At 36.9% G+C, this 13,287-nt stretch overlaps 1 protein-coding gene across 2 annotated transcripts; it reads right to left on the minus strand.

Moving 5' to 3' along the window:
* Window positions 1-459: 459 nt before the first annotated feature.
* On the minus strand, window positions 460-9,986 carry LOC120625716 (lambda-crystallin). Of its 2 annotated transcripts, none has more exons than XM_039892878.1 (6): window positions 9,852-9,986; window positions 3,806-3,993; window positions 2,685-2,875; window positions 2,356-2,531; window positions 1,588-1,752; window positions 460-959 (listed from the first exon to the last, which is right to left on the minus strand). In XM_039892878.1, the coding sequence occupies exons 1-6, from the start codon at window positions 9,893-9,895 to the stop codon at window positions 761-763; spliced, it is 963 nt and encodes a 320-aa protein (XP_039748812.1). In that variant the 5' UTR covers window positions 9,896-9,986; the 3' UTR covers window positions 460-760. The 2 variants fall into 2 exon arrangements, with proteins under 2 accessions (XP_039748812.1, XP_039748813.1); XM_039892879.1 differs by lacking the exon at window positions 9,852-9,986 and adding an exon at window positions 9,742-9,768.
* Between the last annotated feature and the right edge of the window lie 3,301 nt (window positions 9,987-13,287).

Here is a 13,287-nt window from a genome sequence, read left to right on the forward strand (position 1 = left end):
GGTCCCGCGATGGATGATGCTTATTTCGTCTTATCTGGTGACAAAGAATCTGGTTCATTTGTACGTAATGAATCGTCAGGCTGGCTGTTCAGTGTAAAAATAAATCCAGCTTTTTAGGCACCATTACATATTATACGAGCCAGGGGGCCATTGGTTTTAATATTTGGCATTGGCATTGATCTAGTAGTTGTAGGTACTTAATATTGGCATGTAAATGAAAAGCACCGTTTAATTCTCAAATGTTTTGTCATAAAATGTATTATTGCTCCGCGGTATCGCTTTTTCATCTTGCCTGTTTTACAAATGCTATTAAGTCAGCCGTGTTTTTTTTATTGCTGTTATAAAAAATAGCTTAATATCTTGCTAAAATATTGCTTAATATCTTGCTGCAGCTATGCATAGAACATTTAAAATCGGCTAAGTATTAAAGAAATAAGTATTTCGTAGTAACAATAAAAATAAATACAAATTGATTTTATTCCAAATAACACAATCTTTCATAAATTTTTAACCAAACATGACAACATAAGATTACAATGAAGCAATATTAGTATATTACGCTAAAGATTTAATTTAATATTTCATACCTAGTCGATGCCACAACTTTGCATAAAATTTGCGTGATAAAAACATGGGTTAAAAATAACAAAGTTAAAACGTTTTGATTTTATTGCGGGAATATCTGAGAACAAGAAACTTAAAATTTAAATGTAAAGGCACGAAAGCTCGACATCACAGTTAATAAAGTAACGATTGATATTTAATATTTGGCATTCATCTCCTTCTTGAGGATTGCTAGTCGCGTGAGACAGGAGTCGCGCCAAGCGCGGCGTTTTTGTAGTTGGTCCAGCGGCACCATCTCATTCAGTTGTTGGCAAACCGTCTCTGCACTTTTCGATGTGGTCATGCGTGGATTTTCGCCGAATTTTTCACTCACTTTGTATATCGTATCTCCATACCTAGATAGCAAACAAAAAATATATGTTTAGGATAAAATATTTATGCCATTTTAGGAGGATTATTTAAAAACAGGTTAGAGTTGTACTGATTGCTCGGGAGCTTGTGTTGATTTCCGTCGGATATTATTTTACAAAACATCTTGCGATATATTTTTATCCCCCTCGCGGCCTCGTTTCTAAGGACCGTATTATACGAATATAAAAAGGGTATCTTCTTTAATGAGCGATAAAATATTTTGCGGGCCCTTAGATTTCTGTATTAATATTATTGTATCTAATTGCTTTGATGTTGCATCGCGTTACGATCGTTGTCTCAGAATCATCGCGTCTTGTAGACGCTAGAGAAAAGTTCTGCATAGGCCACAATCAGTACTCTATATTAATAGTTGCGATTGGTTCATTCGGAATGTCTGAGGGCCATCTAATTTCAATACCTGGACACCTTACAGTCACCCTTTCGAAGTCATATAGGTCGAATTTAACTTTCACACGATCGAATAAATAAACTTAAGTAGATCTTAGTAAATCTCATACTTGGCATTCTGAACTCGTTATTGAGCTTCTGAAAAGCAAAACTATCCCCGCTTAAAGTAGTCGGGTACCAAAACCGAAAAACAATACTTATTACCTTTCAATATAGTTCTTCATTCCTTCAGCATTCAAATGCGCAGTTTCCAGCGAGCCCAGGAATGCATACCGCATTCCTAATCCTTCAGATATAACTTTGTCTATATCCTTAACGTCAACAACGCCGCCATCAACCAGACGCCACACTTCGTTTAGTATTGCGTATCTGTAGAAGTAAAATTCACAGTCCATTAATACTTTTAGTCTCAACTTAGACTGTCAAAGTTAAGTTAGAGTTCTTATTTCATAATTGTTTATTACAGTTTTTACAAATCCCGTGAAAACCGTTTATTTTCCTGGTAAAGTAAGTAAAAAGTAGCCGTAATTACTCTCCGTTTTTTCAACTAACTATATGCCAAAAATAAAGCCGATTGGATGCTTAGTCAGGGCGTAAAGTAAGGACAAAGTTATTATCTCAGAAAAGCTTTATAATTAACGAGCATTCTTACTGCGATATTGCAATAAACTGTCGTATTGAATAGCTAGCTAGCTAGCTAAAATATGATATACCTGACTGCAGTTAAACTTACACGTTTACGTAATAGTAGTTGGCAGGTAGGTTATACCTACTCCAAATCGTAGGAATATTAATTTACCTCAGACTATTGCCAGTTTATAGTAAATAGACCCAGTTAATCATAAATTAAGGATGTAAAGCGGTTAGGCTTAAACCCTCCGGATTGTAGCCTACCCGTTTATTTGTTTTTTCATGCAGAGATTTTGAAATAATTACTTTCAAGATAAAAAAAAAAATTAAATTATTAATTACTGAATGCGATTTAGTACGAAGCCGTCGATTTCTCGTGACAGTGAAACCGGCTCTTGTCCAATCTCTAGCATGATTTCTCTCGTCCTCTTGGCTACTTCCGGCTTCGTCCATGGTGCTGGCACTATTTCCACCAGTGGCACGTAGTACGGAGGATTAACTGGATGTGATACGACAACCTAAAAGTAATATATCATTCATTTTAATGTATCCAAAAAAGTGTTTTTTTAAATTAGTTATTTTTAGTCTGAAAGTCTGATTTAAAGCATAACGCTTGAAGCATTATCGAATAGTTTAGTTGAGGAACTATAATCAATGGGTTATATTGTTACCTGTGCTTTGTGTTTCAATCCCTCCGAAAATAATGAAGGTAGCGTTGTAGAGGTTGAGCTGGAAAGTATAGTTTTGTCGGATACGACTTTATCTAAATCCTGGAATACTTTTTTCTTTAAATCAAGATTCTCTGGTACACATTCTTGGACGAACACGGCATCCTTTACTGCCGTCGCTAAATCCGACGAACCTGTAATTAGAGGGATACACTAAATTGACAGGCCTTAGATTAGTGCCACCCTTTTCAATATATTCTTTGTGATAAACGCAAAGCAATACTAAAACGCAAAATAATACTAAAACAATACTATTGGAACTTAATCCTGACTTTCTTATTCATAAGTTGATTTTATCTTAGTTACTTTTAGAGTTATTATCATCGTCATCGTCATTAAACGATGGTTGTTCATAACTCTCTAAAAGTAACTAAGTAATTTAGTGTAGTTTATTGATACTACACTCAAACTACACTAAATTAGCACTAATCTCCTATCCTATCGATATCCTATTGGTCTGCACATATACTTTTATCACGCTACTGAGTGCGTCTTGTCGCCGTGTTTTCAATGACCAACACACCACGAACACTATGGTATTCGTTGTGGTGCTTGCTTACAACATAAATAATCCCAAGCTAACCTTCGCTTTGATATACGTTTTTATGTCGCACTAACTTACCTTTATTATTCCCACAATAGAGGTTAGTGTTTGCCTTTCACTACCTTCAACTATAACTTAAAGCTGCCATTGATTAATTTTGGCAGGCAAGTTACAGAGTATGGAGCAATTTGGTCTAACATGCAATGGTATTGGTGATCTAAACTCTTAAAGTAGGTACTTAGGTCTATCCATTTCAAAAAAGCCTTTTCTCTCCCTATAGAAAATTATAGCCCTAATTTTAGAGCTACCCATTACAGAACACGGGGCTTCCAATCAAAATAAGGAGGGTATAGGTTATAGTCCACCACAGTGGCCAAGACTGGATTGGTAGACTTTACACATTTGTGATCGCTTTGGAGCCTTTAGCCTTCACGGACGTGTCTTTAGATTATTTAATTAAATAAACTGAAATAAGTATCGTACATAACTGTTACTACTTTATGAACACAAATTCCTCTACCTTTTATGCATTTGAACTGCTCATCGGCATTCAGATGTCCACGCAGCAGGCCATCTTTCTCCAAAGTTTTGAGTTGCACTATAATATCTTCTAGAGCGTCTGACACTTGTTTAGGTACGATATCAAAGATTGTGACCTGATAGCCAACTGAAGCGAAGAGCATTGCCCACGATCTACCGATCAAACCACTGCAAGAGAGAGTAGGTAATCTTAAGTATATATTAGTTGCTACAGAGCTAGCACAGACAGGGGACTCGACTTGAAAGTTATATCCCCCGATTATATCTCCTGACAGTGGATATAATTAACGTGTCCACCTGCTAAATCACGGGAACTTGGAATAGAAGATTAATTTTAGTTTTTTACTAGGAACTCCTTTTTCCTGTTCCAATAAAATAATTTTAGTTGAAAGACGGATGTGATTAGATTTGTAAATAATATTAATAAAAAAATATATTTAAGAAACTTGTGTGTTTTTCTCTCGTGTGATAAAAAAGCTAATAAATCGACTACCTACTGGACTTCTTAATTTCAATTTCAAAAGACTATTTCAACACCTTCTATATCGGTTCTCTGCATTTGTTTTATTTTTTTATTCCACTGGTTGAAAGTGATGTCACTGATGATGCAGTTTAAGGTGCTAAACTGTTAGGGGTAGATTATATTAGATTAGATTACCCCCGTAAATTATAACACATGTATTATTTGGATATTATTTCCACTTGTGCGCCAGTGCTCTAGGAGTTGAAAAAGCTATGGGAGAAGATAATTTTTTCCCCGGGGATATAATTTTCTCCTGCCCATGTTAGCAGTGCTGTTTTTGTGATGGAACTCCTCCAGGGAAGTACCTCCTACCGACATGTTTATTTCTGCAGCCAAGTGGCATTGCTGTGCTCCGGTCTAAAAGGCGTCCTTGTCGGGGCTATAACACGGAAATGAGGACTGCATTTGGTAGCACGTATTCCATGCATGTGTAGCCCTGTTTATAGGCTATGATTTTCCACTTACGTAGGCCAGCTCGAGTAGACCTGCTTGGTCCGTCAATTATGAATGAATGAATAAATACACTTTTATTGTACACCACATAAACACATAGTAAAATTATAAATAAAAATTTAACAAAAAGTATACAATTTGGCGGCCTTATTAATTATAAATTATTTACAATAAAAAAGAAATATACAACGTGTAAATGATAACCAAAATAATACTTCAGAGGCTAATAGAGGAACATTTTTTCTTTCTCTATCCGAATCACTAATAGTTTTCGAGTAAACCGTTGTCATAGTTTTTACTGAAAGAAATCATATACAGCTCTAACATCACATGCAAAAGTAAAATCAAGTGACTCCTGTGACTTTATAAGGTACTCTTTGCGTAGCGTAGGTAGGTACTATGAACGTGTCGGTCTTTTATCTTTAATAGTGTAGTCATAAGTAAACACTTAGATTGTTTTGAATTAGATTGTGTGAATAAATATGTGATTCCTTATGAAATATACCTACTTTTGCACCCTTCAACAGTATTTCGTTATTCCGTTACACGTTGTATATCTACCTACATGGGTAACTACGTGGTCGTAATATTATATACCTAGTTAGTTATACTCATATTTGTTTTATCTTTGAAAAGTCGTATAAATTGCTTCAGTTCAAATAAACATAAGATAAACACTACGGTCACTTTAATGTTATTATCATTTGTATATAAACGCTATGTAAATATCCACTGATATCTACAGAAATAATGTATTCATTAAATATTGTGACGATGTTTTTACACATGGGTACATAAGCACATTAATTCTGAACACTGTATCTAGGTATGATGGGTATGAAGAATTCGCAATTATTTCTTACAGCCGAATCGATTTCATTTTAAAATTATGTTTGAAAACTGAACACTTAGCTACCAGCTGAAGATAAATATCAAGTGTTGAGTATGTACCTACCTAACTAATCATAAATCAGAAACAAAACAATCAAAAGATAAGTCGTGTAGTAAACATAACAGAAAACAAGCAATGCAATAGTCCGATAAACATTGATAACCTGATATAGTCAATGCCTAATTTAAATGGGTAGATACCTACATATACGTACCTATATCATTTACTACTCTTCTCATACCTACTCATCGTAATGTATTTTCTCTACTCGTATCACATTGTATCACATAAAAAGGATACTAGGTATTTCTAGTTTTATAGACATATCAATGTAGTTTCTTTTGAAGTGTTATGTACGAGCTAGTACCTACTATATAATTATTATTACCAATGAATACTATAAAATAGTGTTTTAAGGGTTCTTGAACACCATAATGGGAAAATCAGAATCACCATAATCAGAACACAGGTAGCAAGTAAACTAATTATTCCATATTCTTGGGTGGATCTTGGCAGGCACACTACCGTGTGTCTTGATAATGAACCCCAAAGTCAATGGTCTGTAAATGTAGTAAAAACTCATGTCTCTTAAGAAGTCCCACATACTCCCAGCCATTAAAACCTACAGGGCACTCCCTGATGGCTTAGATACGGTCTTGAATTATGTAAACAAGGTAATTTTTTTGGCGATTGAAAAATAATGTCTTGTCGAACTATACCTAGGCTAGTGGTAAAAATACTATAACATATAATATATTTACTGTGACTCAAGTGAGTTATTTGATAGTTAACCAGCTGTTGCCGGCGCGACGGCTTCGTCCTCGTTTGTTTACGTTTTTAAATAATCACTTTGGGCTTAAAATTATGCAATGTCTATCTACCTCAAGGATGCAAGCTAAATCTATGCAAAATGATGTTAAGATCGAATTTACTGTTAAGGCAAATAAAATGGACAAGAATATTTTTAAATATTAGTAGGTAGGTACCTACTGGCAAAAATAACGGCTCAAATGAGAATATTAGTACACCTTAACATAGGTAGGTACCTACCTAGTTATTATGCAGTATTCGTCGTTCCTATATCGTCTCCGCGACCGGCGTGCTTATTTTATTATTTAAAAAATATCACTATAACATTAGGATGCAAGAATTCTGATGTGGAGTCTGTTATACCAAAAACGTATTTAAAAAAAAAATAAACTGATACCTGTCTTTTTAATACCTAATAAATAATTTGTTTGTTTGAACAGGTCACCAAAGTAGGTAGGTAGGTAGGTTGTATCCAGTTCATAATCGTTATTAAAAATACAATGGCATTCAATGGTAATTATTAAAAATACTTTGGAATTTAATGATGAATAAACCACGCTTTATATAGTTGGAAACTCCCTTTGAAATCCCATTAGACACAAGGCCCGTGAAACTCGATTGAGATTAATTTTTGTAATTTCAAAAAGGTGGATTCCGTGCCTATATTTCAGTTTTCATTTACAGATAACGAATGAAAAATTTACAACCCTAATGGAAATTTAAAGCACTTGAAATCGCATTTACACGTGTAATTGTGTGCGTATGGAGGTGTGTTTAAATTAATTTTTAAATATTAGGACTGTAACTTTTCTTACTTTTCGCAAGCCTATTCGACATACAATGTAAAACTGAACCGAACTGATGTAATGGTTGTCACTGCGTATTCTTTATGAAAAATTTATACAGTTACTAGCGGACCCCAGCGCCATCTGTCGGGCTGATTTGTGAATCTAAACAATCCAGGGTGCCACCCAAACCCATACCAAAAAATTGATTCAAATCGGTCCAGCCGCTTAGGAGGAGTTCAGTGACAAACACACCCACACAAGAAATATATATATATATAAAGATTCTCAAACAAATTTACATCCGTATAAAGTTCTAAAATAAATCTTTTCTTTGTTATGAATACTCTGGTATATCCCATCGGATAAGTATCCCATTCCATCCGTATATATTATCCGATATACCTACAGTTTACAATTATCAAATGTTGGACGGACGACTATCATCGGGGGTTTGCCCGTAATCGCGTTGGGCTCAACTCACACTGGCGCAGAGTCGAAGCGACGCGACGCGTCATGTTTTGCACGGTGACGCGCGCCTTCGCGAGGCGACGCGCGTCTTCGCGAGGCGACGCGCGATTGTGCGCGACGGCGCGTAGTGACGGAACCAGTTCAGAGACTTTCGAACATTCGAAAAAATATTTTAGTACTGTCTTGTTAGCTGTTGTTGACGCAAAGTACAAATTCATTATTGTTGACATCGGAGCATATGGACGTAACAGCGATAGTGGCATATTAAACAATTCTAAATTTGGACAACGATTACAAAATAATACGATTGGTATACCGCCTAATAAAAGGTTGCCAGGTATGATAGAGGAAATGCCACTTGTTTTTGTAGGAGACGAAGCATTTCCCTTGTCCGAACACATCATGAGACCATATCCTGGAAATCAGGTGTCTGACAATCATGATAAGAAAATTTTTAATTATCGCTTAAGCCGAGCAAGGCGCTTAGTAGAAAGTGCTTTCGGAATTCTGACACAAAAATTTGAGGTTTTTCAAAAAAAAATAAAAATGCAACCAATGCATCTTGATTCTATGATTCTTGCATGCACATGTTTGCATAATTACGTAAGAGAAAATTACGAACTCGAAAACTTGGAATTGCCAAGTGATAGTATATTACAAGATATACGGTCAGTCGATTACCATACTATGACAAATGCCATGGTGATCAGAGAGACATTCAAATCTTATTTTATATCCGAGCATGGGGCAGTACCATGGCAAACTGAAATGATCAGACGATGTTAAAGAAGTGATCATAATGTTACGTAAATATAACTGTGTGTGTTTTGTACAGACAACAGCACGTCAAGTGTAACACTTGCACTACGAAAGCCGCCATTAGCACGAACGGAATAAATACGAGCTCAAGGTCAAACTGTTACGTTTGACGTGCTGTCGTCTGTACCTAAATGTAATAATAATTATATAGTACTTACCAGAAATTTGCATTTCACCGCTTACTTTTTGCCAGGCATTTTTCCTACAATTTTTATCACTGTAGGTTTTCGCCTTGACGTTAAACAGACAATCATACTTCTGTACTAAATAAATTAATTTTTCATCTTCGTCCATTGTCGTCGTAGTTCAGCACTGTCGTCCGTCCGTTGTGGTCGGCGTCTGACGCGTCACTGCGCCTGAGTACGCGCGGCGACTCGCGAATCCGCTCGACTCCAGCCGAGCGTCGGAGCGCGAATGCGCGCGTCAACGCGCGTCGACGCGCGCTTCCATATTTACATAGCACAAATTTGTACTTAAATAGTAGAACAATAAAGGTGAATATGCTTTAGGCGGAGAAATATGACGCGTCGCGTCGCTTCGACTCTGCGCCAGTGTGAGTTGAGCCTTGGTGTTCGTATTAGATACTAGTGGTAGCAACTGCTGCCCCCTTTCCATTTTATTACGACCACCCGCTGGAAGAGGAGCGGTGGTGACAACTTTCTAATCTGCCGTCTCCACACGTCACAAATGTGAAGTTTTTTTTAATAAATAAAACTACGGCAATACACACATCGCCATCTAGCCCCAAAGTAAGCGAAGCTTGTGTTATTGGTTCTAAGAAGACTCATAAATATTTTTATGAATAATATACATATAAACACCCAGCACTGAAAAACATTCATGGTTCTCACACAAAACATTCTCACGTTGCGGGAATCGAACCAGCCTTGGACTAAGAAAGCAGGGACGCTGTCCACTACGCCAATCGGCCGCAAAGTTTAAATTATCCACAACCCTAGTTACTATGGTATCAGGCGAGGTTGTTTATAAATATACCTACCAACAAGTAAAACTGTAGAACACGTTATTTACTCGTAGGTATTATATTAACTAAACCTATGCATGAAGAAGCCTTTCGTGTACATCTCATTTTCCTTTTTTGAATACCTTAAAATCAATAAATAACTAAGGATTACAACAACAAAATTTAGATGCCTGCTTACCTACTCAGATCTCGTTTTAAGTGAAGTGTTTACGAGTTCTCAGCACACCCACTTATACATAATATGCACTACTAAGTATGAGTCGTGTAATAAAAAAAAATATTTCTTACCTGCCCACTATTCCAACCTTTTCAGTCTTAAACTTTGGCGCCATATTGAGATTGTATATCTTACAATATTTGTTGTAAAAGTTGCGACACGATATCCTTCACGCGCGTTACCCGAGTGAATGGCATTCGTGCGTCCGCTGAGCTATTAATTATTAAGCTAACATAAACTCGTTATCATCAATTCTCCACCAAGAAGGCAAACTGAGGCAGTTTCGGTCAAGTGTACCTATCACGAGATCACGGGTTCTATTACCGGGTCGGGTCATTTCACATTTGTTATGTATTGGGTATTTAAATTCAAAATCAATTTATTTTATAGGTACTTTTGGAACGTCATGTCTGTCTGTAGTGACCCTACCACCGGTTCGGAAGGCAGATCCTTCCGAGAAGAAGCCGGCGAGAAACTCAGAAGTAGCTCTTTTCCAACATTAGCAATTCACATTTTACATGTACTATGTGTGGTACTATTTATGGTGTTTATATTTACGGCGCTTAGTGAACACGAACGTGACGAAATTTGAATTGAGACGACTTAAGGAGCTTGATGCTAAACGCGATGAGCTAAAGGCCCGACCACCAGCGGCCGTATCATATAACTACATTGCCGGCGTGTTGACGTGTAGCGAATGCAGCCGCCCGTTTAGCACAAAATCAGGTTATGCGAGTCATCTGAGAGCTCACCAGCGGCGTTCTCAGCCGGAGTCCGAAACAGTCGCTGTGACCGAATACGGTAAGGATTGATTGATGAAATTCATTACCAGAATTGTGTTGGGAAATCAATTATGTCCACCCCCGTACCTCGATCGCGGTTATTACCACTGCAAATTGAAAGTAAACGCGAAAACAAGGTAGCTGAAGGAGTTATAAAATCCAACTTCATATCGCAATTTAGAAACGGTAGATTGTTCAACAAGGGACTAAAACGAGTTCCCGGTTTCTCGCTCCCGAGGCTATAGCATAAGGTAGAATGGGGTTTATTATTCTGTTGAGTTTTAAATTTGGAATTTAAATTAAATTTAGATCTGTTGTTTGCAGAAATGGATAGAGATTTGGGTACATCATAATCAGGGGCGTTCAAAGAGGATATGCACAGGGTATAAATAAATAAATATACTATGCCAATACACACCGCCATCTAGCCCCAAAGTAAGCGTAGCTTGTGTTATGGGTGCTAAGATGACTGATGAATATTTTTTCAATGAATAATATACATAAATACTGATAAAATACATATAAAAACCCAGACACTGAAAAACATTTCTGTTTATCACACAAACATTTTCCAGTTGTGGGAATCGAACCCACGGCCTTTGACTCAGAAAGCAGGGTCGCTGCCCACTGCGCCAATCGGCCGTGTAAAAAACTTAAGGATAGGGATTGTAAGAGCTATAAAAAGTATTTATAACTCTTACTGGAGATTTTCTTCATTTTATATCATCTGCATAGCCTGTGCATACCCTCTATGCACGCCACTGATCATAATTATTGGCCGCCACCAACGATTCATCATCATCATCATTACCAGCCCACTACAGGGCACGATCTTCTCCCACAATGAGCAGAGCCAGTGCTCATTGGTGGACTTACCACCAACGATTACCATTACCAAACTTTTAACTTACGGTTCCCTGCAACTTCGTCTGTAGGTATACGAGTAAACATTAAAAGATAGTGTTACAGTAAATTTATAAAGGAGGTAAATAATTAAACTTTAGATAACTATAAATTCATATTGATTAGGTTTTTTATAAATTTAACTAAAAACCAATGTTCATGACATTGAGTTGGTGGGTATTTTGATATAAATACGACTGGACAATACATGGACTCGAACGATGGAAAGATGCCTCCCGGTCTCTTAGTCCTTATCAATAGACACATACTGCCGTAAACTGTTTTTTTAGAACTCCTAGAGGGAAACAATTTGGTCATACATTATTTGATCGTAGCGTTAACCGACAACGCATTGCACGCATCGAAAGTTATCCAATACAAAAAGTATACAAAAAGATTTTTCCAATTCGAACCAGTAGTTCCTGAAATTAGCGCGTTCAACCAAACAAACAAACCACTGACAGACGCATTGACGCATCATCATCATCATCATATCAACCCATGAATGGCCCACTGCAGGATACGGGTCTCCTCCACAATGAGAAGGGTTTAGGACGTAGTCCAACACGCTGGCCCAGTGCGGATTGGTGGACATTGACGCATACATGTATGTTATTGTAAGCTCATGCAACGGCAAATACGGATGGCCAGTGCAGAATCTGCTAATGCAGCAGCTGTGTTGGTAGATTTTTAATTTTTTAAATTAATAAAAATCAAAAATTTATGTTCTATAATATATATTTTTTTTATTTTAAGAAACGATTTCAAACTTGGAAAATAACTAACATTTAAAAAACGGGATCTCCTCGATAGTCTTTTTTTTACTGTTAGGAATGTCTTCAACTGTTATCACATAATTTGTATAAAGATAAAAGTATGATAATAATTAGTTAAACGAGACTAGTTGGGAAGCCATGTTACAATTAAAGTAATATAGGGTCACAGATGGCAACAGAATAAAGGTTAACAAAGTCATAGATAATATTAAAACAATAACTTACACACACGTTTAAACGTACACACATAAACGTGTAAATGTAAGTCAATTAATTTGGGTTGTCTATTTATTTTAGAAGTAAGCGTTTTTGGTAGCCCAAAATTTATGAGTTGTCGTCACGGATGACCTCGACATGCCTATGACATTGCGCTAGACTACCAACGCGTATTATAGCATGTGTACATATTTACGCTATAAACACTAATCATCATCATCATCATTATCAAACCATTACCGCCCCATGCTGGCCAGGTGCGGATTTGTAAACTTCACACACCCTTGATCATAATGGAAAACACTCAGGTTTCTTCAAGATGTTTTTTCCTTCAACGTTAAAGCACGTGATATTTAATGCGCACAAAAGCAACTCATTAAACATAAGATTATTTGAAAATCGAATCACAGTTTCATTGTTACTAAATTATATGCCAACGTTCGGATGATACTTTTACTTCCCCAATCCCAGCAACCAGTTATCTCCACCGCCATCGGGACGAAGAGGTAGCGGTCGAAAAGTTTTTGTCGGCGGCGAACTCTGCAGCGGCGCCGGCTTTCCTCGTGGTACGGCAGATATGGCTGGGCGTAAACATACTGACGGCATGTCATAAAAATTTAAATGTAAAATCTTATTTAATTAATAAATCTATATATATAACAGAGAAAGTGTGTGGGTATGTTACGTATAGGCTCCGAAACGGCTGGACCGATTTCAATGAAACTTTCAGGGAATCTCCGGATTGACCTGGCGAGTAATCCTTGAACTGTCAAATACAGCTTTTATTGACTATGATGATATTCTATTGTTGGGTGTACATGGGTGTAGAT

Source organism: Pararge aegeria, chromosome 8 (genome assembly GCF_905163445.1).
Source record: "Pararge aegeria chromosome 8, ilParAegt1.1, whole genome shotgun sequence".
NCBI lineage: Eukaryota > Metazoa > Arthropoda > Insecta > Lepidoptera > Nymphalidae > Pararge > Pararge aegeria.

What these genes read in the sequence shown, in the direction of transcription:
- LOC120625716 (XM_039892878.1), bottom strand. Translation starts at nt 9,895, where the DNA reads ATGGCGCCAAAGTTTAAGACTGAAAAGGTTGGAATAGTGGGCAG. An exon ending in GCAGTTCAAATGCATAAAAG is followed by an intron (nt 2,876 to 3,805) that starts GTAGAGGAATTT and finishes CTCTAATTACAG; the next exon opens with GTTCGTCGGATTTAGCGACG. An exon ending in GATTGAAACACAAAGCACAG is followed by an intron (nt 2,532 to 2,684) that starts GTAACAATATAA and finishes TATTACTTTTAG; the next exon opens with GTTGTCGTATCACATCCAGT.